Source organism: Cervus elaphus, chromosome 18 (assembly GCF_910594005.1).
Source record: "Cervus elaphus chromosome 18, mCerEla1.1, whole genome shotgun sequence".
Lineage (NCBI taxonomy): Eukaryota > Metazoa > Chordata > Mammalia > Artiodactyla > Cervidae > Cervus > Cervus elaphus.
In genome coordinates, this window is record NC_057832.1 from 72,971,180 (window position 1) to 72,994,522 (window position 23,343).

A 23,343-nucleotide genomic window follows, 5' to 3' on the forward strand; every position below is an offset into this window, starting at 1 on the left:
CCAGCTCCAGCTCCCACTTCCACCACTGGCCCTGACAAGCTGCTTGGACTTCTTGTTTCTCGCAGCCGCTACCTGCAGGGCCCTGTCTGTCTCTCTTTATCCTTATCTAACCCCTCTGTAGGTTGTCTGAGAAAGTCTTATTTCTCAGATACAAAATCAGGGGAAGCCTGCCACAGTCATGCAGCCAAGACCCAAGCGCTCGGTGCAATGACTTCTGCCCACTCTCCAAAGCCACCCACCCATTCAACGCCCTCTCCCATCTCAGCATCTCTGCTCTGGTTCTGCTCAAAACATCATCCTAACAGGCTAAAGCAGGAGGCCTGACAAGGGAGTATTACTAGAAGACTCCAGGCCTCTCCCCAGAATCAATCAAGTCCACTCTACAGGGGACAGGTCTGAGCAGGCAGGCTGGCGTGCTGGGGCAGTGCCGAGTATTGGACAGCTCCCTGCTCAGCACCCCTGCCCAAGAGCAGCTTCATGAACTGTAGGTACCATTTCCTGTGGCCTTGTCCTTCCTCACTTTCAGTTCACCTTTCCTAAGGTTTGTCTTAGGGTGAGCCCTCCCAGGCGGGTTTGCAGCAGAAGTTGATGCCTTTATGGGAAGGTCTCTGCTCCTGAGGCTGGGCCTCAGCAAACTGGGAGGGAATCTGGCACCAGGAAAGGTGGTGGGGTTGGGGGGAGGCTGTCATCCTCCTCCTATAGGTGCTGGAAGTCTGCAGAGCCCTGGTCTGGAGGATCAACCCTGTGTGGCCAGCCAGTCACACTCCTGTCTGCTCCCCAGCAAGCTGCACCTCCACGGCTAAGAAAGCCAGGATCTTACTTACCTCTCCATTCAGAAAACAGTAGAGAACAGCCACCACAAAGCCCTAAGGCGAGAGAACAAACAGAACCTGAGAATGCTAGCAAGGAACCTCCCACGTGGGGTGTGTGGGAGGCAGCAGGAGCAGGAGCAACACCAGGAGGCAGAAAAATAAGCTGACCAGAGATGTAAGCACCTGCCCAGAAGCCTGCAGTAAAACAATCAAAGTTCTCCACCGAGATGGCCACACCCCTGAAGCCAAGTGGCTGGTGGCAGCATTCCCTCTCACCCACAGCCCTGGCTTTGGATCCCACATTCCCTTGCTCAAATCCTTCCCATTCTCAAGGGCCGGCTCTGTCCCACTTTCTAGAAGAGGCCTTCGCCACATACCCCAAAGTGTTCTCCAGGCTCCCAAGCCAGCCTGCAAGCCCCCTGAGGGCAGCACTCCTTCAGGACAGAACAGCCCTGTCTTTATCCTCCACCACCTCCCCACTCTGTTGGCCAGACAGCTTAGTACATGGAACACACAGAACACCATGCAGTTCCTGGTACCTAGTAGGTGTTTGGCTCTTCTACATATATTCTTGACTTATATTCTGTGCATTTAAAATTCCTGTGCTAAAGAGATAGGAACCCAGGCTCTGACTCCCAGTCTGGGGCTTTGCCAATAAACCCCTCAGCCTTGCCAGGCTAAGAACCTGATGAGGTAAAACAACTGAGTTAAAATGGGAGGAGGGAGAGAATCAAGTCAGATACACAGAATAACTTTTCAACTATTGAGGTCAAATACTCCTCTAACGAGCTGGGCTTGGGAGAGGCATTGTATCCTAGGGACATTCAAGGAAGCCAACCTTGCCTTCACTGACCCACTCATGCACCCATCTGTTCACGTACTCACTATGCATCCTTGCACTGACTCACTCTGCTTCACTCACTCATTTACAGCCCTGTCTGCTGATTCCTTCAAGAACGGACTTACTAGTCCTCCAGTTTTCTTATTCCCTGGATCACTTATTTATGTAACTGTGTGTTTATCCCCCTGTTCAGCTCATTCAGCTCCCTGGGACCAGATTCTGTGCTGCAGACCTCAACCTGGATAACTCAGAGCTCCAGGACTCAGAGGAGGAAGTCAGATGTGGACAGAGAGGTCTCTTGAAGACACTCCACCCATCCCCAGGGCTAACGCTGAGGGAGAGGGAGCTGCTGTCTGCTGTCTCTGATGGCCCAAGGGAGGCCTGGCTCAGGACTCCCAGATCACCAGCAACATGAAAGCACTGGCATGTCTTCTCACGGAAACCTAGAGGGCAGATAGTACGAAGGGCCCTCCCAGGTCTCTTCTAATCTAGTACTGTTATTCCAGAAGGGGGAACTCAGAGCTGAGTTTAGGTTAATGACTTAGGACCACCAACAAGGCAGAGGCCAGGGACCTGGCTCCCCACAAGCTCTTCCCTCCACACACACACACACACCACACACACACCACGCCTACCTGGAAGGAGCCCAGCCCCAGCTCAAACACGAGTCTCTCCCTCTTGCTGACGTTCTCCGGGGAGAAAGCAAAGACCGTGTAGTGGATTCCAAAGAGTGGGATGAGCAGCAGGGTGGACCTGGCGAGCCGTCTGTCAGGAGAGAGCAAGCCGTCTGCTCCGGGGGCTGCCAGGGCTTGGGATTGGAGCCGTGCAGGGCAGAGAACCACAGTCTCAGCCCATCCTCTCCCCCAGCACTGGAGCCCCTGCCCATGGACGCCCTCAGGATTCTCTCCCAGGGTGTGGGTCCTGGGGGAGATGGTCAACAGAGCCCCAGCCTCCAGAACTTCCTGGGAAGTTCTGGGGATGCCTCCCTCAGTCTGCGGGGTGACTATCCCTCTAGGCCACACCAGTGTCCCGTGGAACCACTGAACGTGCACAGGTGAGTATGTGATTGACAGAAACCTCTCTGGGGAGGTGTGAAGCCCTCTGCAAAACTGAAGTCAGGGCAAAATCCTGCAGTAGGATTTGGACAGACAACATGATGCATCCTCAAGCAAAACAAACGTTTTTTAGCTCTGAAAGGAAGCTCTCTGTGCCTGGAAAGAGCAGCCCTAGGGGACCACAGAGACAGTCAGCTTCTCTGAGTCTGGGGTTAGCCAGGGATCCTCATGGAGAGGGGTGGGGAGGTGCTGACCACTGGGAGGATATGGGCCCAGAGGGTAGAGCACAGAGGGAGACTCATGGGAGGGATGCTAGGAAGGATTTACTGACTCTGAACGTAAACAACCACCATCTAGCAGGAGGAACCTGCCACCTGGGAAACTGAGTCAGAGGTTGTGAAGAAAGCTTTCTGCAGGGGTGAGAGTGGAACAGGGAAGAGAGAAACGGCCCTAGGAACATCACTACCCGCCTGCGGCCAGCTCTCCTCGGTTCTTCTGACTGCATCTGGCTCCTGGGCCCAGTGGGGTGGGACTGTGGTCTGAGAGGGTGGGGTGCAGAAGCCATGGGAAAACATCAAGAGGAGGCATGGTGACGTGTATTCCTGTGGGTCCTGCCCAGGGCAGGGGGGCACCCAGAGGGTCTCCAAGAGGGGGACCTCATCTCCACCCACCCCAGCAGACTGGTTCTCTTTGGGCCTCCTGGAAGAGCCAGCCCCACCCTGCAGGTGCAGTCTGCCTCCTGGGGCCCTCTGAGCTTCAGCCTCACCCTCTCCTGGCAGAGGTCAGTCCATGAGGTGGGCAGCAGGAGATGGGGGCAGCCCTTCAATCTGGGGCAATTACACCAGGTGCCCTCCCTCTTCCCGACCCCAGCCTTTCTGGGAGAGACTATTCCACTGAATGTGAGGGCTCCAGATTTTCAGGAGAAGCAGAGTCCACAGAGTCTGAGTGACGCCTACTCAGAGGGAAAGGATGGGGAAGGGGAAGAGAGAGAAGCAGAGGGGAGGTACATTAAGAAAGGGGAAGGAACAGCCTGGGGAGACCTCCAGGTGGATCACGGCTCAGTCCTGGAAAAAAGCCCCTCGACGGCCCAGCACCCACCAATTTTCCACATGCTCACAGGTAGCCGGTTCTGCAGGAGCCTGGGGGTGCCTGGACCAGAGTGGGGGCCAACAGGACCCCACTCAGAGCCCGGCCGTGGTCTCAGAGCGCCCTGGCCTCTCACCTCCCCTCTCCTCTCTCAGAAGTGGCTCCTTGATGGCAGGGGTGGTGCTTCACTTATCTGTCATCTACCCTGGCCAGCACCTGCCAGGCATGGGGCCCGTGCTCAGAAAGTGTGCATCCATGAAGGTACAACCACACAGGCCTGAGATGATACACCTCGGGGCCCTGGACACTGGGCATGACCTGGGAGCCCGGGTCCTGCGCATCTCCAGGCACCCAGAGCCTCGCCCCAGAGGACAGCAGGGAGTGTTGGCTGAAGAATGAAAAGCAAAGCGGTCTGGAAACACAGGAGCATGGACATCTTGAGGGCCCCTCTGTGACCCTGACTAAAGAGGTTACTTTAAAGAGCAGCTTAATTGAAGAAGTTGAGGAGGGAAGGCAGCTGGCCTCCTGTCTCCTCTCCCCAAATGGGTCTGTTTCCAGGGATCTGTCTGTGCAGTGTGACAAGTGAAAGTGTTAGTCGCTCAGTCATATCTGACTCTTGTGACCCCCATGGACTGTAGCCCGCCAGGCTCCTCTGTCCATGAGATTCTCCAGGCAAGAATACTGGAGTGGGTTGCCATTCTGTTCTCCAGGGGGACTTGCTGATACAGAAACTGAACCTGGGTCTCCCACACTGCAGGCAAATCCTTTACCATCTGAGCCACCAGGAAAGCCCTGGAAATCAAAAGGCCAACCCTCTCCAGCATTTGTGGTGGCAGTGGATGGGATGGGTTCAGTATGTGAGAAACAAGCCTTCGGGCGCTTCCCAGCCCCTAGCATCCCAGAGTGCAACCCAAGGGCCCTGCCCTCCCTCCCCTGCAGCTCTGCGAAGGCCCAGAAAGAATGAGGGACTTCTGCCAGCGACCCAGGCATCCCAATGACTCCTTCTGATAGATGCAGCAGTGGAGGTGGATGAGGAAGGCCCTGGGTCTCAGAGTTTGAGGACCTCTGTCCTTCAGAGTGGGGACCAGAGGAATGGAATGGGGACATATGGTTTGAACCTTAGAACCCCTCTTTGGAGAGTCACAGAATCACCCTATGATCTCATTAAGCCAGAGAGACAGTGACACAGGCCCTTAGCCTCTGTCCTCCTACCCCAAGGAGGCATCGATGGGCAGAAGAGGCCTAAGAAACACAAGGGAGAACTTCCTACAGCCAGAGACACCCAAAGGACAGTGGGATCCCCCACTTAAAGGGCTTTCCAAATAGGGGCTGAAGCTCCAGCTAGAGATGCCTCGGGGTCTAGTGCTTAGGACTCCCTGGGTTCAATTCCTCGCCCTGCCAACTACTGGCCTTGAGTGAGTCATTTCACCTCTGTGCTTCAGTTTCCTCATCTGTAAACAGAGGATAATACAAGTACCCATCTCAAAGGCTTGTGTGGGGAGTAAGTCACTCAGCACGCGAAGTGTGAGTGAGGTGCCTGGGTGAGGGTCCCGCCCCCCGCAAGAGGACAGTCTAAGTGAATTCAAGCTCAAGGCTCTTAGAAATAATCTGACAGCTGCAAAGGCTGAGAACCCAGAGAAGTGGGGGGTTGGAGGAAGACCACGAGTCGAAGCAGCATCGGCAGAGGCTTCCAAGCTGCTTCCTCCTTAGAACCAGCTGCACACCCCCCAGCTGCTCCCATGACGTCCACAGCCCCATCCCCACCACCTCCCCTCACACCCCAGGCCACAGGGTTGCAGAGAACTCATAAGACGCACAGATGTCAACATGCAACAGCCGGGCAAGGGCTCAGGGCTGGAGGCACAGGCTCACTCCCCACTCTCCTCCAGCCTGGGCAGACAGGAGCTGCAGGTGGAGGCGGCAGCAGCATGCGTCCCCCTCCCATCCAGCACACCCGGCCACAGCCACGCCACGCACACTTACAGAGTAATGGTGGACAGTTCTGACATCTTGCAAGAGTGCTGCTGAGCCCGCTGTGGCTTGCAGTAGCATTTCTGCACGCAGCTGCTGGGTGTGACAAGATCAGCATTTCTGTCAGCTGGGGGCATTGGGCTATGAGAAACTGAGGTGGGAACTTAGAGCGATATGGTTCACGGGGTGGGTGGAGTGGCTTGGGGTGTAGAGACGGAGCAGGGGCGTCACATGGAGGAAGCTGAGGGCTGAGATGCGGTCAGCTCTGGACATAGAAATACACACACCCCTACACATACACGTGTGCACACAGACACAGGCGTACGTGAGCACTCACACTGGGAAACCAAAAGGTGGTGGTGGGGTTCACGGGAGAACTTGTGTGTTTAGAAGTGGGGCCTGGCTGGGTCTCAACACGGGACCAGGAGTGGTCTCCAGAGTTAGCTCCAGGCTCGGGGCATAGCCTTGCCAGATATCCCATGGCAAGACAGGCAGCTGGAAACCGCTGGAATCAGGCCAGTTGTGGGCTTGCTTGTGAAAACCAACTGGAACATCCACTGGTCATCCCTCCACCCTCTCCCTCCTCTGCCAGCCCCTTCCTCTGACCGAACCCTGAGCACCTCAGTGTGGGCCTAAGTGGAGAAGAGGTAGGATGGATGGAGCAGATGCATGTGATAAATACTACACATACACCATGTAAGTTGAAATGAAATGAAAAATCCAATTTCTGAGTGGCCTGAGTCACACCGCAGCAGCTCAACAGCCACAGGTGGGTAGTGGTTCCCAGATTGGGTGCATTGCCAACATTGCTGAGGGTTCTACTGCACAGCGCTGGCTAGACTTCTTCATAAAAATTCAACAGGCAGGGACTGAGGGCTGAGGGGACACCCTTCGGGCTCTGCTCCACTGATTGCAGAAACGAGTCACCTTAAGGAGCCATCCACAGGTTGTCCCAGGATGCCTGTCCAGCTCTACCTGTCCCCGGGGGAGACACAGACCTCTGTCTCCTCAGAGTCATTTCCTCAGAGAGGCTCAACTTCCACCTCTTCTAGCCCCTCTCAGTCCTGCTTATCCTGGGGCTGGCACAACCCATTTTCTTTCCCCATCCCTGCCAAACATGTAAGAGATGGAGTAAGAGCTGTGTCATCTTGTCAGACTGCAAAGGAGAGGCCCATTTCACACAGCCTCGTCAGGCACCGTGAGGCAGAGCTCCTAGTAGCTGCTGGTGAACTGACAGACCTGCAGGGGTCTGATGCAAATGAGAACAGATACGCCCAAAGAGCCCAGACCTTTGGCATTCATGGATTTGGAGTGTGTGATCCCAGCTCTGTAAGAGTAAGTCTGAAGGTCCCTCACACATCATTTTGCTGAGGTGGACAGCTGAATCACACATCATAGATGAGGCAAGCTGAGGTCCACCCAGCATCCCGGCCTCAGTCAGGTGTGTGGTTCTCCTTTAATTAACAACATCTTTCACTTCAGGCCAGATTCTGAGATGGGTGCTACTAGATCCTTCTACAGATGAGGGATGGTATGAGGCTCTGCTATCCAGACCAAGCATCAGTATCACCTGAGAATTTCTTAGAAATGCAGAAATTCAGAGTTTCAGACCTACTGCCTCAGAATCCGCATTTCAACAAAATCCTTAGGCAATCCCCCTGCAAATCAAAGTTCCAGAACACTGTTGTGAGGAAGTCATGTATCTGAGAAGTTTCTTCATGTGCCTCAGTGAATATCAAAGGTCTGTTTCATGTACAAAGAGACAGATGGACACTTAAGTATGTTTTTCTCAATAATTAAAAGAGCTTAGTTGGATATTCAGAAATGGAAGCCATTCTAGTCTTTAAATCTATTCTCTACCTTGCCCAGATTGAAACATTGACTACTCTCGCCTACGGCAAGTGGCCTCACCCCTCAACCTTGGCCTAGGTGAGCCACAAATTTCAGAGTCAGGGAGCCTGAGAGCCCAAACCTCACAGGTCACTTCATACATACCAGGCTTAAACTCTCACCCCGAACTCTAAAGCTTCAGCTGTTCTCCTCCGAGACCTCTTCTCCTTGAGTTTCCAAGTTGTCCCTATTCTTTCTGGGCCCTGCATACAGTAAATATAGGCCCTCTGATTTCTTCAAATGTTGCTAAAGGCCATTTAGCAACAAGTAAGCTGGGAAATCACACCCCAGTAAAGATGTGTGTCTCTACAGGGGAGGCAGGGAGGGTGGATCAAAGGGGACACCTGATGCCTGGGAGAGCTCCCGGGAGAAGGGATGAAGTTAAAGGATCTTCTTCCCAAACACCCTCCTTCCCCCAAACCTCCAGTGACTGTTCAAAAGGATCCAATGAAAAGAAACCGAAAGGAAAGAGTGTGGCAGAAAAGCCAGAGACAGGCATGAGAAAAATGTCCAAATCACTGAAAAGTCACTACAATTAGTGAAAAAAAAAAAAAAGAAAAGAAATTCAATCAAGAGGAAGAGATTAACCTGGGTGGGATGATCAGCTCAGTTCTGATTTGGATCCAAGGGAGGATAAGCAACTCAGACAAGGATACCAGGTGGAGGCGGCATAGAGAGCAGCATTGTCAGCCTGAATCAGAAGGCAACAGACCCCTACAGTGGGTGCAAGGCTGACACCCACATATGGAGGTCAGGGAGCCCTGGCTCCCAGGCCTGGTTCTGCCACAGCTTTGCTGGGTGTCTGCAGAAAGGTCAAGCACTGCCATCTATAACTCAGGGATGTAGCACATGGTTTCTTCTGAACTTGATTTGGTCTCAAGCTAAATAAACTCCACACATGTTGTACTGCCTTTTGTATGTAAGGCTGCCTGGACTGTAGCCCCCAGATATTAGACAGAAACCCCTGCAGGGGAAGCTTTTGTAGGCAGGATCCTTGTCTATCTCATCCTACTGATCCTACTGGTCAGCATAACACTAGACACACAGCAGGCCCACAGAATGTCGGGACCTGAAGTGAACATTCTCCATAGGGTCCCTCCTGCTGCTAAGATGCTGTGCCCCCTCAGAGCCTGGCCCAGTCCCCAGAGAAGCATTCCCCACCACACTGAAACTCCAACCAGAAGCCCAGCTCAGCAGATCTTGGAGTTTCCCTGACCTCCCTCGTTCCCCCCACCACTGAGGACCTGTCATCCCCCTGTGCCTCGTGCCTAACCTGTGGCTTGGGGACCTGAGCTCAACAAGGCTTTGTTTGGCCACTGACTTGCTGATCTTAGGTGTTGCCACTTTCCTTCTCTGGACCTCAGTTTCTCCACCTGTGAAATGGGGGCAACCATTCCCTATTGACAATCCATAACAGGACTGTGGTGTTGGAGAAGACTCTTGAGAGTCCCTTGGACTGCAAGGAGATACAACCAGTCCATCCTAAAGTAAATCCTGGGCGTTCACTGGAAGGACTGATGCTGAAGCTGAAACTCCAGTACTTTGGCCACCTCATGTGAAGAGCTGACTCACTGGAAAAGACCCTGACGCTGGGAGGGATTGGGGGCAGGAGGAGAAGGGGATGACAGAAGATGAGATGGCTGGATGGCATCACCGACTCGATGGACATGAGTTTGAGTAAACTCCGGGAGTTGGTGATGGACAGGGAGGCCTGGCATGCTGCGATTCATGGGGTCACAAAGAGTCGGACATGACTGAGCGACTGAACTGAACTGAACTGAACAGGAGTTGTTAGGATAGGGTACTCCTAGCTAGAGGATGGGGAGAGGGTGTTTTGGAAGGAGAAGACAGAGCCCCATGTGAACTGGGAGCCTCAGGCTGTGGGCTGAGTTCCTGGACTAAGAGCTTCCTGGCTGCACTTCTGCCTAGACAGGGAAGAGTCTGTCTTCAGAGGCGAATGTTGTGCCTCCGACACTGAGTAGGTCACAGCCCTGCTGAGCTATGTACTACATCACAGAGTCTGTCCTCCTTCCCTTACCCCAAGGGGCCATGAAGCTCTGCTCTGTGGGGCCCCTGAGGGGAATAAAGATGAGGTTTCCCTCCCTGACCCAGACTCAAGAGGCGGCTTCAATGCCCATCTGCAATGAGGAGACCGCTGGGAATAAAGCCAGCTCCCCGCAGAGACAGGCCTGAGATGCTCTCAGCACAGAAACCTCACCCTCCTTTTTCTGAGCCAGTCAGCTTCTCACAGAGGTAAACTCTGGTCCCAAGAAAAGGAAGGCTAACCCTGACCCCAGAATGGGGCTGAGCCCTAACCGCTGTCCTCAAACCTCGTTGAGCCTAAGCACAGGCTTAACCTGGACCCAGACCCACACTCCATGCCTGGCCACTCCCCAAGTTCTGAGCCCAGCCACTCCTTCTCCCAGCAGCCAGTGGGAGTGGAGGTGGCTCAGGGCTGCTGCCCCCTGCAGGAACCCCAGCCCCCAACAGGTCCTCTGAGTTGGGTCTGGAGCACCACTTTGGTCTCCAGAGGAGGCAAACGTCATCATCTGAGCAGCTGGAACAAATCTACAGGAAAAAGAGTGAGTGTGGGTTTGTGGGCATGGGCAGGAGGTGCTCTCAGTTCCTCCTGGGGACTCCCAGGCTTAAATTTGTTCTGGGAACAGAGGGAAAAACCAGAAAATTGTTGTGGGCAGATCTGAAAGGATCTCAGCCCAACACATAACTCTGGGGACCAAGGGGATTCAGACACAGTTCTGAAATCTCCCTCTCCCATCACATCCTGCCCCATTCTGAATTCCCCCATTGTCCCCTCCTCTCCTCACCCCGCAGAAGACACCTCCCAGCTCAAAGCAGTCCGGGTAGGGCAGTTTTGTACAAGGCTGGAACCCACTGGGGCCTTTTCTTCCAGGAAGTCTTGTTTAATATTATCATCTTGCCTATAAATTCCTTGAGTGGAGGAATGATGGTGGAAGCAAGCTCGGAGTCAAGGGCCTGCCTGCCTGCACTGTAGCTACGGCTTCATTCTTTCCCACTGGATTCATCCTGCTTCATTGATAACTAGTTCCCTCAGTTGTAAAATGGGGATTATATTTAATCCAGATTTACTGGGTGTCTGTGGGCATTAAATGAATGGCAAGTGTCTTTAAATGTTCCACCATTCTCGGCAGCATGGCCGCTTTGATTACCCCTTACATTCACCAATAGAGTCTCCTTGACCCTGACAACACTCAAACATGCAGCTGCACTTAAAACTGATCCCCCTTGTCCTATGTCAGCCATCCCACCTGGCTTACAGACCACATCCTCCTGAGGTTTAATCTTTAGGGCTTGAGATGAGCTCAAGCTTAGATTTCTCTAAAAAAAAATATTTTTAAGAATTTGCTGAAGTTTCATGGGGATTTTTGACACAATAAGAGCAAACCAACTATAAGCATACCCCTGAGATATTGCAGGTTCAGTTCAGACCACCGCAATAAAGCGAATATTGCAATAAAGTCACATCAATTTTGTGGCTTCCCAGTGCATATAAAGGTTATGTTTATATTATCCTATAGCCTGTTAAGTGTGCAATAGCAAAATGTCTAAGAAAATGTACATCCCTTAATTTAAAAACACCTTATTGCTAAAAAACACTAATGATCTGAACCTTCCGTGAGTCACAGCAGTAACAAAGATCAATGATCACCACAACAAATACAATTTTTAAAAAAGCTTCAATTATTGTGAGCATTACCAAAATATAACACAGAGACACCAAGTAAGAAAATGCTATTGGAAAGATGGGGCCGACAGACTTGTTCAACACAGACCCAGGTTGCCACAGGACTTTAATCTGTAATAAAGGCAGTATCTGTGAAGCACAGTAAAGTGAGGCACAATAAAATGAGGTATGCTTGCAGCTGGTTCTTTAAGCGTTTGTACTTAAGTGTATAAACCCTGTGTTAATTATAGACTGTTCTGATCCATGCATTCGGAAGGTCTTATAGGACTCCATGGCTCCCAGTCTACAATACACCTTCAAAACCCTGGGTAAAGAATGTTCTGGGGTCAGCAGAGTGTCCTTACTCAGGCTGCAGCTGAGTCCGTGTGTGTCCCCGCACAGACAGAGAGGAAGCTAGGGGAGCCCCAGGAGGACAAGTCCCAGGGACCTCAGAAGAAGAAACAGATCCTACTAGGAATCAAGGAGGCAGGGAGGCAAGGAGGGGAGCCAAGGTTGCTAAGAACTCAAAGGAGAGATGACGCTGACTTAGCTCCCTGCCAGCTTCAGAGGACATTTGAGATAACTAACTGCTAATGCTTGAGCAAAACCACCCTCAAGTGGGAGAAACAGACCAGACAAGGACGTGGTCTCTGACGCTGGACAAGAAGGTAGGGGGAGCAGCAGGGCCCTGTTCTGTGGCTCCAGGAGACGAGGGCAGGAATGATCCTTCCAGGCCAGTTACCTGCAGAGAGCTGGCCCCCGCAGCACCTCAGTGCAGGGGACTTTATGTGGATGAACAATTTTCTACTACGTAACACACACATATAAGCAAAGGTTGGTAAATGTTCACAAAAACATGAAAAAATAAAAGACAATGAATGGATAGCCAGAAAAAGGAGAGGAAGCAGCGGTCAGTGTAATTATCCTACATGCAGGGAAAACAAGCCTGACCGAGCCAGGCCCTGCACTGATCCCCACTCCCAGGGAAGGGCTGCCATGGAAGAGGTCCCAGACTGACTGCAGGGACCAAGGACAAGCCCCACTGACCCAGGGAAGTCTCAAGGAGGCTGAGAGAAGGGTCCGGGGCTAGTTCCCAAGCACTCCTGCCTCTTCTTCTCTCCAGGAGAATGGCTGGGTGGGGGAAGCCTCTGTTGGAGTCTCTCTGCTGTCCCACTTGTCCTCTGGGCAGCCATCGAGGTTCTGAACCCCAGGCTGGGGTCTCTGACGAAGTTCCTTCTAGCCTGCTCTCTTCTCAAACCGAGGAAGTAACACAGAGGGCTTCCACCGCACAGACTGTTATCAGTCTGCCCCTCTCTGGCCCCTCCAGCCAACCACAGGGGACCAAACTGCCTCCCCAGCATCAGAAGTGCGCCCACAGCCCACACACCAAGCTGGTCATGGTTACAAGGCAAGAAGGGTGAGATGGAAGATGCTTGGTCGGATTCAGCCTAGGTGGAGGGCTGGGAGAGGGGTGAGACAGAGCTAGCAGGGATAAGCTGTGAGGGACCTGGCTGCAGAGACACTGTGAGGAAAGAAACTGTGGAAGTGGAGAAACCCTACACTCAGCGGTAAGAGGTTGCCCCCGAACACCATCAATCCCAAACATGTCAGCTGTTCCTCTGCCCAGGAAGGAGGCAGTTGCAGGAAGATGACCAGACCTAGAAGTAGAGCTGCCCCGAGAGAAGGTGCAAAGAGAATTTCTCTTCCAGTACCCAGACCAGGGAGACTGTCTGCCCAATTCACTCACTAGTGGGGACTCAGCAACTTGTACCCACTGGGCTGGGAATGGGGACTTCAGGCAACACTGTATCCAGCAGCAGTCATGAGCTCCCCTGAGAACCAAGATCCCCAAAACAACTCCAATTTCTAATCCACCAAGACCCGCCCTCACTACCTTAAGGAATCTGCCTTTTCCATCTTGATTTTCCTAGCAAGACACAGGATCTGTCCATCTTTTTCTCTCTCATTTCCATGTTATCACTATGAGGATTAGGGGCTCCTGGGTTGGTTGAAGGATAGATGGACAACTATATTTTCAAGTCACTTTAATCCAAAAGAAGTCCTGCCAATGCCCATGCTAGGGTACCCAATTAGCAATGCCCAGGCCTTCTCCTTCTGTGTCCTGAGTGCAGGGCCCACCCAGCTGTTGGAATTTAACCAAGGCATTCACCCAGTGGTACTTACAAGTAGATGCTGGACTCGTTGCCTCCCATGTCTGGAGACTGAAGTTTCTGTACAAGGATGACAATGATGCCGATGAAGAGCACAAAGTTAACCTGAGAAGCAAAGAAAAAGCAGTGAACATGGTTCTGAGCAAAGACTTTGCACACCCCCGCCACCACACTGGCTGTTCTTCCCTCAACAAGGCCCTCTCCCCATCAGTCAAGATCCCATCTAGACTTATAATGGCAGCATTATAAGTACACATAAGACGGCAGCATGAGAACACTCATTCACCTCCCCTGCCTCCCTCCATGTCACTGAAACCACAGAAGAGAGGGATGAAAAGAATTCCATGAGAGTACTGAGAAATAGCAAAAACTGTCATGAGTGAGCCGGAAAAGCGAGCAATTTCTGGAAAAGACGGAACAAACAGCGTCTGGATGATGGAAAAACGACAGTGCAAAACAGAGAAGAGGCTATTGCAGAGGTGAGAGCTGTCCTCTGGAAAAACTCCAAGTTCAGAGTCACTGAATACGGACAACCAGAAAGGAGAACAATAAGGATTATTGATTAAAGGACTGCCTTTGAATAGCAATAGCATTTACCTTCGGACAAAGGTCAGGGACAAAAGCTCTCTAAACAAAGTAGGAAGCTGTGTGGATGGTGAGCGAGCAGGAGGGAGGGGAGTAAATAAATAAAGACAAGGCGGGGAGTAAATAAATAGAGACGATGGGCTTTCCTGGTGGCTCAGATGGTAAAGAATCTGCCTGTAAAGAATGTGGGAGACCTGGGTTCAATCTCTGGGTTGCGAAGATCCCCTGAAGAAAGGAATGGCAACCCACTCCAGTATTCTTGCCTGGAAAATCCCCATGGACAGAAGAGCCTGGCGGGCTACAGTTCAAGGGATTGCGGAGAGTCGGACATGGCTGAGTGACTAACAGGAACATAACAATGGGGACTACACAGCAACGCCTGGCTGAAGTGAAGCAGGGCTCAAGGAAAAAAGGTAGAGACCAACACTAACTTATTAAAAGATAAGAAATATTGAAAATAAAATAATTAAGCATTCAAATCAAAATTTAGGGAAAGAGTACCACAAGTTTAATTTCTATTTCCTTTAAAGAAGGAAGTTAAAGATAAAAATTCATTAAAGAAATAGGAAAAAAAGTAGATAATCAATAAATATAAAATTTCTGGTTTTGTTTTGCTTTCACAGATCAAGCAGAATGATAAAGGGCCTTCCTGGAGGGCGGCTTCTGTCAGTTTTGCCTTCTACTACATGCTCAGTATCTAATCAGTACTTGGAATTTAGCACAGTCAATACTGCTAACTGCATACGTTAGTCCCTCCAAAAGGAGAAAATGCAATTAAACAAATTGAAGGATGAGAAAGAGGACAAGACAACAGATGTGTGGAGTATTTTGAATCATCACAAGGAAAAAGATCAGACAACATGGTAAAATATAAATTAAGTCAAATCAAGATGTAGAAATCAGAATAGCACAATGACCTCAGGAAAAATTTAAAAAGTAATCAAAGATGCGTGTATTAAAAGGCACCAGCCCAGATCATTTGACCAGCCAGTTTCATAAGACCTTTAGAGAAGATAGAATTTACATGCTACATCATTATTTAAAAGCAAATAAAAAGAAAACCTCCCAAATTACCTATGAGGTGAACAAAACCCTGCTACAAAACCCAGACAAGGACAGAAATCATATTCACACACATGATCAGGCACATGTCTAAAACCAGAGAACTTACAAAGAACAATGCAAAAGCTATAAACTGAATATTAACAAACAAAAAATTTAGCAGTGCATTAAAAGGACAAACAGATCAGGGCCATAAAGGTTTTATGCTAAGAGTGCAAAAAAAAAAAAAAAAATCCAGTAACATTTATTGTTGCTGTTTATTCACTAGGTCATGTCTGACTCTTTGTCATCCAATGGAGCCTACCAGGATCCTCTGTCCACGGAATTTCCCAGACAAGAATACTGGAGTGGGTTGCCATTTCCTTCTCCAGGGGATCTTCCCAACTCAGGGATCGAACCCACATCTCCTGCACTGGAGGCAGATTCCTTACCACTTAGCCACCAGGGAAGCCCAATATTTGTTACATTAACAGATTAAAACAATGAGCTATCTTTATCCCCATAAGATTGGTGAACAGTTCAGTAGTCAAAACACCTATGAAAACATGAGAAATGAGCACTTTTATACTCCACATGTAGAGGGCAATTTGATGTCCATGAAAATATTAAATGTATATATCCTTTGTCCCAGAAATTCTATTCCTGGAGATATATTCTAAAGACACATTCATACATACTCAATGGTATGCACAAATATACCCACAGCAGCATTGTTCATCATGAAGATAAACTGGAATATTACCAGTGTTCATCACTAAAGGAATGAGCAATTAATGTCTCCAAAACACATTTGATAAAAGTTGACATCTATTCCTTATTTTAAAAAATACACACTGAAACAAGTCAGAAATAGGAACTTTCCTAATTCGGTGAAGGGTAGCCGCCCAAAAGTGTAGCAAACATCACCCTCAACAAAACCAAGGAATAAACAGTATACATATTGGAAATGAAGGAGAAAAAATATTTTCATTTATAGGTTATATAATTTTCCATGAGAATCAACTGAAAAGGGATAAGAACCAATAAAAGAGCTTCAAAGGTAACCAAGAAAGGAAAAAATACACAAAAACTAATAGGTTCCCTAAACACCAGCACAAATACACCCACTAGAAAATACAACAAAAGAATAACTCCTACATACGAGCACAAACTGAAAGGCACCATAAAGGTAAACTTACCAAGACAACTTAAAAAACACTATACAAAATGACTCCGTAAGAAAGACTAAATAAATAGAGAATCATGCCATATTCTTGGAAAGGAAGATTCGGTATTTTAAGAAAACCACTTCTCCTCCAAATTTGCTTATAAATTCAGTGGCATTCCTATAAAAAATCTCAACCAGTCTTTTTCCTTCAACTTGACAAATGTGCAAGTCCATGTGAAAAAGTAAATGTGCAAGAAAATTTTGAAGGGAAAAAATAAGGTAAGGAATATTAGCCACAGCAGATATCAAAACATGCTGCCAGATTATGGTAACCAGCACTATGGGGTACTCGCCAAAGAACAGCTGCATAGATTATAACATGGAGTAGGAAGTCTGGAGCTAAACACAAGTAGAGTACATCGAGTGTTTACAATAAAGTTGCAATTCTACATAATGGAGAAAGGATGATCTATTTAATAAAAATATTTAGAGGGTGGGATGTCTATCCATTGGGGAAAAAAAACTTGATAAGATTAGATATCATTTCAGATCAGAGAAATAAAATTTCAGATGGATTAAAGATATACATGTAAAGAAAGTGGAAATGTTAGTGACTCAGTTGTGTCTGACTCTTTGTGACCCCATGGACTATAGTCTGCCAGGCTCCTCTGTCCATGGAATTCTCCAGGCAAGAATACTGGAGTGGGTTGCTGTGTCCTCCTCCAGGGGATCTTACCAACCTAGGAATCAAACCCAGGTCTCCAGCATTGGCAGGCAGATTCTTTACCATCTGAGCCACCAGGGAAGCCCATCATACATGTAATAATCCAATTTATAAAATTGTTATAAAACAATTAAGAATACTTTTATATTCTCAGGTTGGGAAAGACTTTCAGAAATAAGAAATAAGCCTCAGAATTCATGATGAAAAGGCCTGATGGTCTGACTGTATAAAACCACGCAATGCTGGAATTATATCTACAATATGTGTTACAAATGAAGCAGTAAGTAAGTATCAAACAGTAAGAAAGATAACAAATGAACTAGAAAAAATGAGCAAAGAAATAAACAGATAGTAACCAGAAAAAAAGCAAATTGTCAATAAATGTGTTAAAAAATTGCTTTGCTGCACAAGCAATGTGGAGAAATTAAAACAATGAGCTACATTATCTCCCACAAAGCTGTGCAAAATTTTAAATGATTGAAACTACAAGTGCAGACAATGATATGGGATATCCTTTTTGACCTGGCAATTCTACTTCTAGGGATTAATTCTAAAGAAATATTCACACATTCTCAAAACTATGCACAGAACTCTTCATGGTAGCATCTTTCATAATGAGGTAAAATGGAATAAAGACAAATGTCCAACACTAGAGGAATAGCTAAAAAACTTGTACATCCATGTTGCAGAATATAACGCAGCCGTGATAAAGGAGGTGGGTTTGCATGGTGACCACTTTATTTCTCCTCCCCCGGACCTTTCAGCCCAGACCTCTGTCTCTCTCCTGCTTCTTGTCCCAAGCACACTCACCATTATGGAGCCAACTACAGGGCCTTTGATCACCCACCACAGAGCCGTGTTGTCATTCATATCCCAGCAGCTGTGAGACAGGCAGAAAGAAGAGAGATGATGCTTGGAAGCGGGGAGCTGTGCAAGACAACGGGGTGGCATGTCCCCCTCTGTGGCTCTGAAGGGGGGCTGGCTGAAAGGAGTGCTGAGGGACTGTACCCCCAAGCCCAATCCTGGTCCCAGTGCTTTGGTCCTCTCTTCTGCTCCACTATCAAGGCAGCGACTAGAGCCCCAGGAGTCAGGGCACTGATGGGCTCTTGGGCAAGGGTCACATTCCCCCTTGAGACCTCAGGTTCTTGGGGATGCTATCGTAGCCTCAATGTTCCTCCCCTCCTCCCTGAAAGGAGAGCAGTCACTCAGAGTGGAGCCCAGAGGCAGAGCAGGGCTCTGAAACCTTGTGCACTCCCTCACTGGGCCCCAGTTGAGATGTGGCCGGGTGGGTCCAGCCACAGTGGGTTCAGGGCATAGTCAGTGCCCAGGGCTGGTGGTGTAGCCAGGCCCGGCGTCGGATGGTTTGTCTCAGACAGTCAACATGAAGTTCAGGGCGTTAATGACAGGCTGCCTGGGGCCCCGGCCCTGGCTTTGAGCATGTACTCACCCTGTGTCGTCGAAGTAGAGCCTCAGCATAGCCCACACGGACACACACACCGTCGGCGTCCCTGCACAGAAAGAAAAGGAGCCCCATGATAACAGGAAAACTAATAGGCCCAGGATCCCCCTCAGACCTGGGGCTTCCGGGGGCCAACGGACCCCTCAGACAAGGGGTTCTGGTCCATGGGGCGTATCTCCCTCTCAGACCTGGTGTCCTGGGGACCCTAACTGTCCCTCATACCCAGGCCTTCTGGGGGTCCATATCTCCCTCAGACCCTGGGCTACCTTGCCTCCCTGAGCATATCCCCTCCCTCAGCTCTCTACACGGAGAAGAGCAAGAAAGTATCCAAGATTCAGCAGTATGCCATAGCTGTGAGACAGGGCAGCACCTCCCTCTGCTTCCCTCCTCTGACCGATACTCCTGGATGGCGGGACAAAGGACATCCTGGTCATGGGGCCTGAACCTGTCCAGGCCACAATCAGAGACCTACCCCAGCCAATGATGATGTACCAGTAGAAATATCTCCTCTCAGGGAAGAAGGTCTCCACCAGCAGGGTGAAGAGATACAGGCCCTCAATGAACAGCCAGAAGTAGTTGGATACGACGCAGTAATGGAAAAAAACCATCACGGCCTTGCATTCCACCTGCAGGGCGAGTGGGGAAGAGGAGGGGGGCGCAAGTCCCCATCGAACCTTGAAAATCCAGCCCAGCAGGACCAGGGGGAATCCTGAGGGCCCTTAGCTTAGGCATCTCCGGCTTAAACATCCCACGGGTCTGAAAGACTCAACATTCCTGGATTCAGAATCTAAAACTGCAGCATCCTGAGTCTGAATCAAAGCTGCCCATGGAGGCAGCTCTGCGTATGTAAGAAAAGGATGGGGATGGGGTGGGGTCAAGGGGTGCACACAGAACCCTCTCTTCTCGCCAGGCTCACTCTGCCCCGCTTTCTGCCCCTTCCCCAGCCCCACTTTCTGCCTCTTCCAAAGCCCCCATAGATGAGGAGAATAAAGAGGATACTGAAGGAGCCTCCTTGGTACAATAAAGGGTTCAGATATCACATAGGTAAATAGGGTACCCTTGGCCCTCCCAGAAGTCTCATAGACACTTGCCTCCACATGTGCCCTTTCAGGCCAAGGCGTTGGGCTCTGGGCTGTTCTCTCATCCTGCCCCCATCAAAGCCTGTCTTTTCTGCTTACTTCCAAAGCTATCAGAACTGGGTAGGTGGTATGGAGGGAACTCCAGTCAATCAGCCCCTTGGCTCCATCTTGGGCCAAAGCACCACTGACCAAGCCAGTCCTCTCTCTGAGCCAAGTTCCCTCCTTAGTCAAGTGGGACTTGACATCTCCACCTGACCTGCCTCAACTGCTCTGCCAAGTACACCCACAGGCCAAGGAACAGGAAGTGATGTCAAGCCGGGGTCTCACTGGCTGCTAGTAACCTCATGGTCATCCCTGGGTTTCTGTGTTCACGGGGGCCAACACCTCAACCTGCAGGAAAACACCTGGACAGCGGGGCGTTGCAGGGAGGACTAATCGTGGCAGGGCTTAGCACACTCACAGTGGAGAGAAAACAGTGATTGCTGTCCTGCTCAGCGTAGAGGATCCAGTCTTTGATGAAGACGGAGATGGCCCTCAGCATAAACGACACGAAGAGGTTCATGTGGATGAAGTTGCGGGTGCAGTGCAGCTTCCTACACCCACAGGCGGGGAAGACAGACGCCTTGAGGTCAGGAACCCCGCAGCCTTCCACCCTCCACGCTGGGGTCCGCTTCGGGCTGACTCCACAGCTTTGTCTCAAGGGGGCCGTCCACCTAGACCACCCCTTCTTCCCAGCTCTCTAAAGCCTCACTCACTCCCAGACTCCCCGCCACCTGCTTCCTCCAGTGAGGGAGGGAGGCCATACTGCGCCCTCCTGTGACCTCTCCCCACCTATCCCAGGAAGATAAAGCGAGGGGCGTAGGTCTACTGCCCACGGTCTGCCTTGCTGTGTGTGGCCCTGGACAAGTCAGTTGTCCTCTCTGGGGTCAAGTTTCCTATCTCTTATCGTAGGGGTGGGGGAAACGCCTTCCAAGAGACCTCCAGGGCTGACACCAGGGCAGGAGGCGGGGGTGGGAGGCGCAGAGCAAGGGCTCTGTGCTGGAGTGGGCCGCAGTCGCTTGAAGGCTGTCAGGAATCTCACCGGAAACGACACAGGATGACCATGGCGGTCGTGAGGGTGACGAGGGACGTGCTGTAGCCAACTGTGTACAGGGCCTTCACTGACAGGTAGTAGTAATCCTGGAGCAGAGCGCAAGACATGCAGGGCTCCATGTGGGGCCTGCCCCGGGCCCCCGGGGACGGCACCAAGTCTCCCAGGCCAGGCCTGCCCACCTCTGGGCATGCTACCCAGCTCCTCCTTCCCCTCTTCTCTAGTTGATCACCTCTCCTTCCCTCCCCCATCAGCTCCTCCACCACCCCAGGCTCCCCAAGCCCATTCCCACTGAGCCACCTCCTCCTCTGTCCATCTGCACTGCGCAGAAGCTACATGCTGGTCCAGTGCAGGAGCACTGACCAGCCAGAATGAGCCAGCCTTTAGCCTGGAGAAGGATCCAGGGGGCCCCCTGCTGAGCCCCGCGTTAACCCTACAATGGCTGGACCACAGAAAGGCAGGTGTCCTGGAAAAGCCACCAGGGAGATGGTGGACACGCGGTGGGGGCCGGAGGAGCTCAGGCAGCAAGACAGTTGTTTCTCAGCCTAGAATGAGTGAGTGAAAGTCCTGCCCTGCATGCATCTGGCTACACCGCAGGCACTCATGAATGCTGCCTGGGGACTCGAGTTTCTGCAGTTTCATCAGGAGTCAGGGCCCCTGGGGGACACGTGCTTCCACCTGCCTCCTCGGGCCCACCCCTCCACCTTTAGGAGGGCAGCAGATACTCACCTGGTCCCCAGTCTCAGACTCGTACTCCTCAAACCCACAGGCATCGAAATAATGAGGGAATGGCTCTGACCATCCATCCTCCGTGCAATTCCGGCTCACCACCCTCATGTCTGCAGCAGAACAAAAACGTGGTGAGGCACAGAAATGATGTAAGAGGGGTCTAAAATTCTTAATGGCCTATTACTCCTTAAGTAGAAATTCCTGGAAATCCACATGTCCATCTGAGAAGCATGGCAGCTACAGCTTCCAGTGTCCGAGTGAAAATAATACTTGCTTAGCCTTTATACTAAGAACGTGGGATGCAGGGGGGACCAATGAAAGCTGATCTCTAAACAAGGAATGAGAGGACTGAGCCAGGATGAATCCAGCCTCCTTCCCTCTAGGAAAAGGCCTGACCCTCTCCTGGAGGCCCTGGAATAGCACAAGAATGACCTGGGATCACAGATGCAGATTCCAGGCCCAGAGTTCCTGGCCCAGGAATCACCTTGGGCAGTGGTGTGGCAGGAGCTCTCGTCATATCTGGAGAAGCTCCAGGTGAGGCTTTCACTGGGAGTTCTGGGCCTTCCAGCAGCTTCCACGGTATCCAGGGGGCACGTGGCTTGCTTAATTAACAAGGACCAGACCTCCATTAACCTAGCATCAGATCTTATTAAGATACATATTCAGGCTAAAAAAAAAAAGACTTCTGCCTTTTCAAGTTTAGAGGTCTGTTTCCTATCACTAATGTACTTTCATTTTCTTTAGCTTGACTTTAAAGGCCATTTTGTAGGACACCAGAGGAGGCAGGAGTCATTTGTTGGCTGCAGAGTGGAGTCCAGTCTGGTTTTCACCCTGCCTGGGGCCTTTTAGCCTTTAATGATTGCTCATTTTATCCTCTCTGCTCCTGACTGTCTAAGGGTGAACCACGATGTCTAGGGGAGGGGAAAAGGCAGCAGCCCCCTCTGCCTCCAGCCCAGCCCCTAAGTGTGGCCCCAGGCTGACCCCTCTTCCCCGACTGGCTTCCTGGGAGTTTACCTGGTGTATTAGGACACCTGGGGGTGGCTCTTCCTTTCACAGGATTCAGGGACCAGGAAATCATAAAAAAGAGACATCTGCATAAAAGGGGCTCCAGCATCCATGCTGCTGGAAGAACCCCTGCTCAGAGTCCAAGGCCATCTCTCGGGAACTTGGACAGGGACAAGAGCAGCAGCCAACACAGGCGACTCCAACACTTTTCCAACCTCATGTCCTTCTGATTGAGTTGGAAGATCCAAGGCCAGTTCTTTTCAACCAAGAGTCAGAAATGCACTTCCTGGGGCTTTGGGAAGCAGCAGAGGGTGAGTGATCCTGCCATAAAGAGAGCTCTGCCCAAAGCGGGGAGACTGGTCTCTTACTGCAGCTCAGATTCTGGGTCGTATGTGACCCAGCACAAGGAGGACGTCTAGCAGACCCAGGGAGACAAGGTCACTTCTGTCCCACAGTTTAATGCCAAATGGTTTTTTCTTCCAGCAAATCTGTTTCAGGCTGCTGCTGGCAACCTCCTTCCAAGTCCCTCTGAACGTTTCTTTCAGAAAGTCTGCACGTCCTAGGGGACCATGGCAGTGGCCAAGCCCTTCCCTTCCCTGGGTCTCCTCTCTGCTCTGCCCACATCAGGGTGGTGGGAAGAGGAAAGGGAAGCCGCGCTGAAAAACATCTTTTTTAAAAAAGTATCCTGGAGATACAAGCCATTTCCTTTCTTTTATTTTCCTTCTTACCCTTTTCAAAATATAGTGTGGGCTCAGAAAAGTATAAACCTTTTTGTTTAGAACTATTCCATGAATCTGCTAGTCTATTGTTCTGATAGAAATCTCCGGAAGATGGAGTACTCTCCAGACTGCCAACACCCTCCAGTGGTTGCGCCTACTTCACTAGGCTGTTTTGCTCCGGCAACTTCATAGAAGCACAGAATCTTAGGGCAGAG

General features: G+C 50.5%; 1 protein-coding gene across 3 annotated transcripts in view; it reads right to left on the minus strand.

Annotated features, from left to right (window-relative positions):
- Nucleotides 1-23,343, minus strand: part of ADCYAP1R1 (ADCYAP receptor type I) — a 65,269-nt gene that overhangs the window by 5,311 nt on the left and 36,615 nt on the right. The window contains exons 7-16 of one of the 3 annotated variants that reach the window (XM_043873151.1): nt 21,405-21,514; nt 20,667-20,764; nt 20,046-20,178; nt 18,979-19,132; nt 18,495-18,555; nt 17,858-17,927; nt 13,543-13,634; nt 5,778-5,861; nt 2,289-2,418; nt 825-866 (exon numbers count right to left, since the gene is read on the minus strand). In XM_043873151.1, the coding sequence (XP_043729086.1) occupies nt 825-866; nt 2,289-2,418; nt 5,778-5,861; nt 13,543-13,634; nt 17,858-17,927; nt 18,495-18,555; nt 18,979-19,132; nt 20,046-20,178; nt 20,667-20,764; nt 21,405-21,514 (974 nt within the window). The remainder of the gene's footprint in view (nt 1-824; nt 867-2,288; nt 2,419-5,777; nt 5,862-13,542; nt 13,635-17,857; nt 17,928-18,494; nt 18,556-18,978; nt 19,133-20,045; nt 20,179-20,666; nt 20,765-21,404; nt 21,515-23,343) is intronic. The other 2 variants (XM_043873152.1, XM_043873153.1) reach the window with 2 other exon arrangements.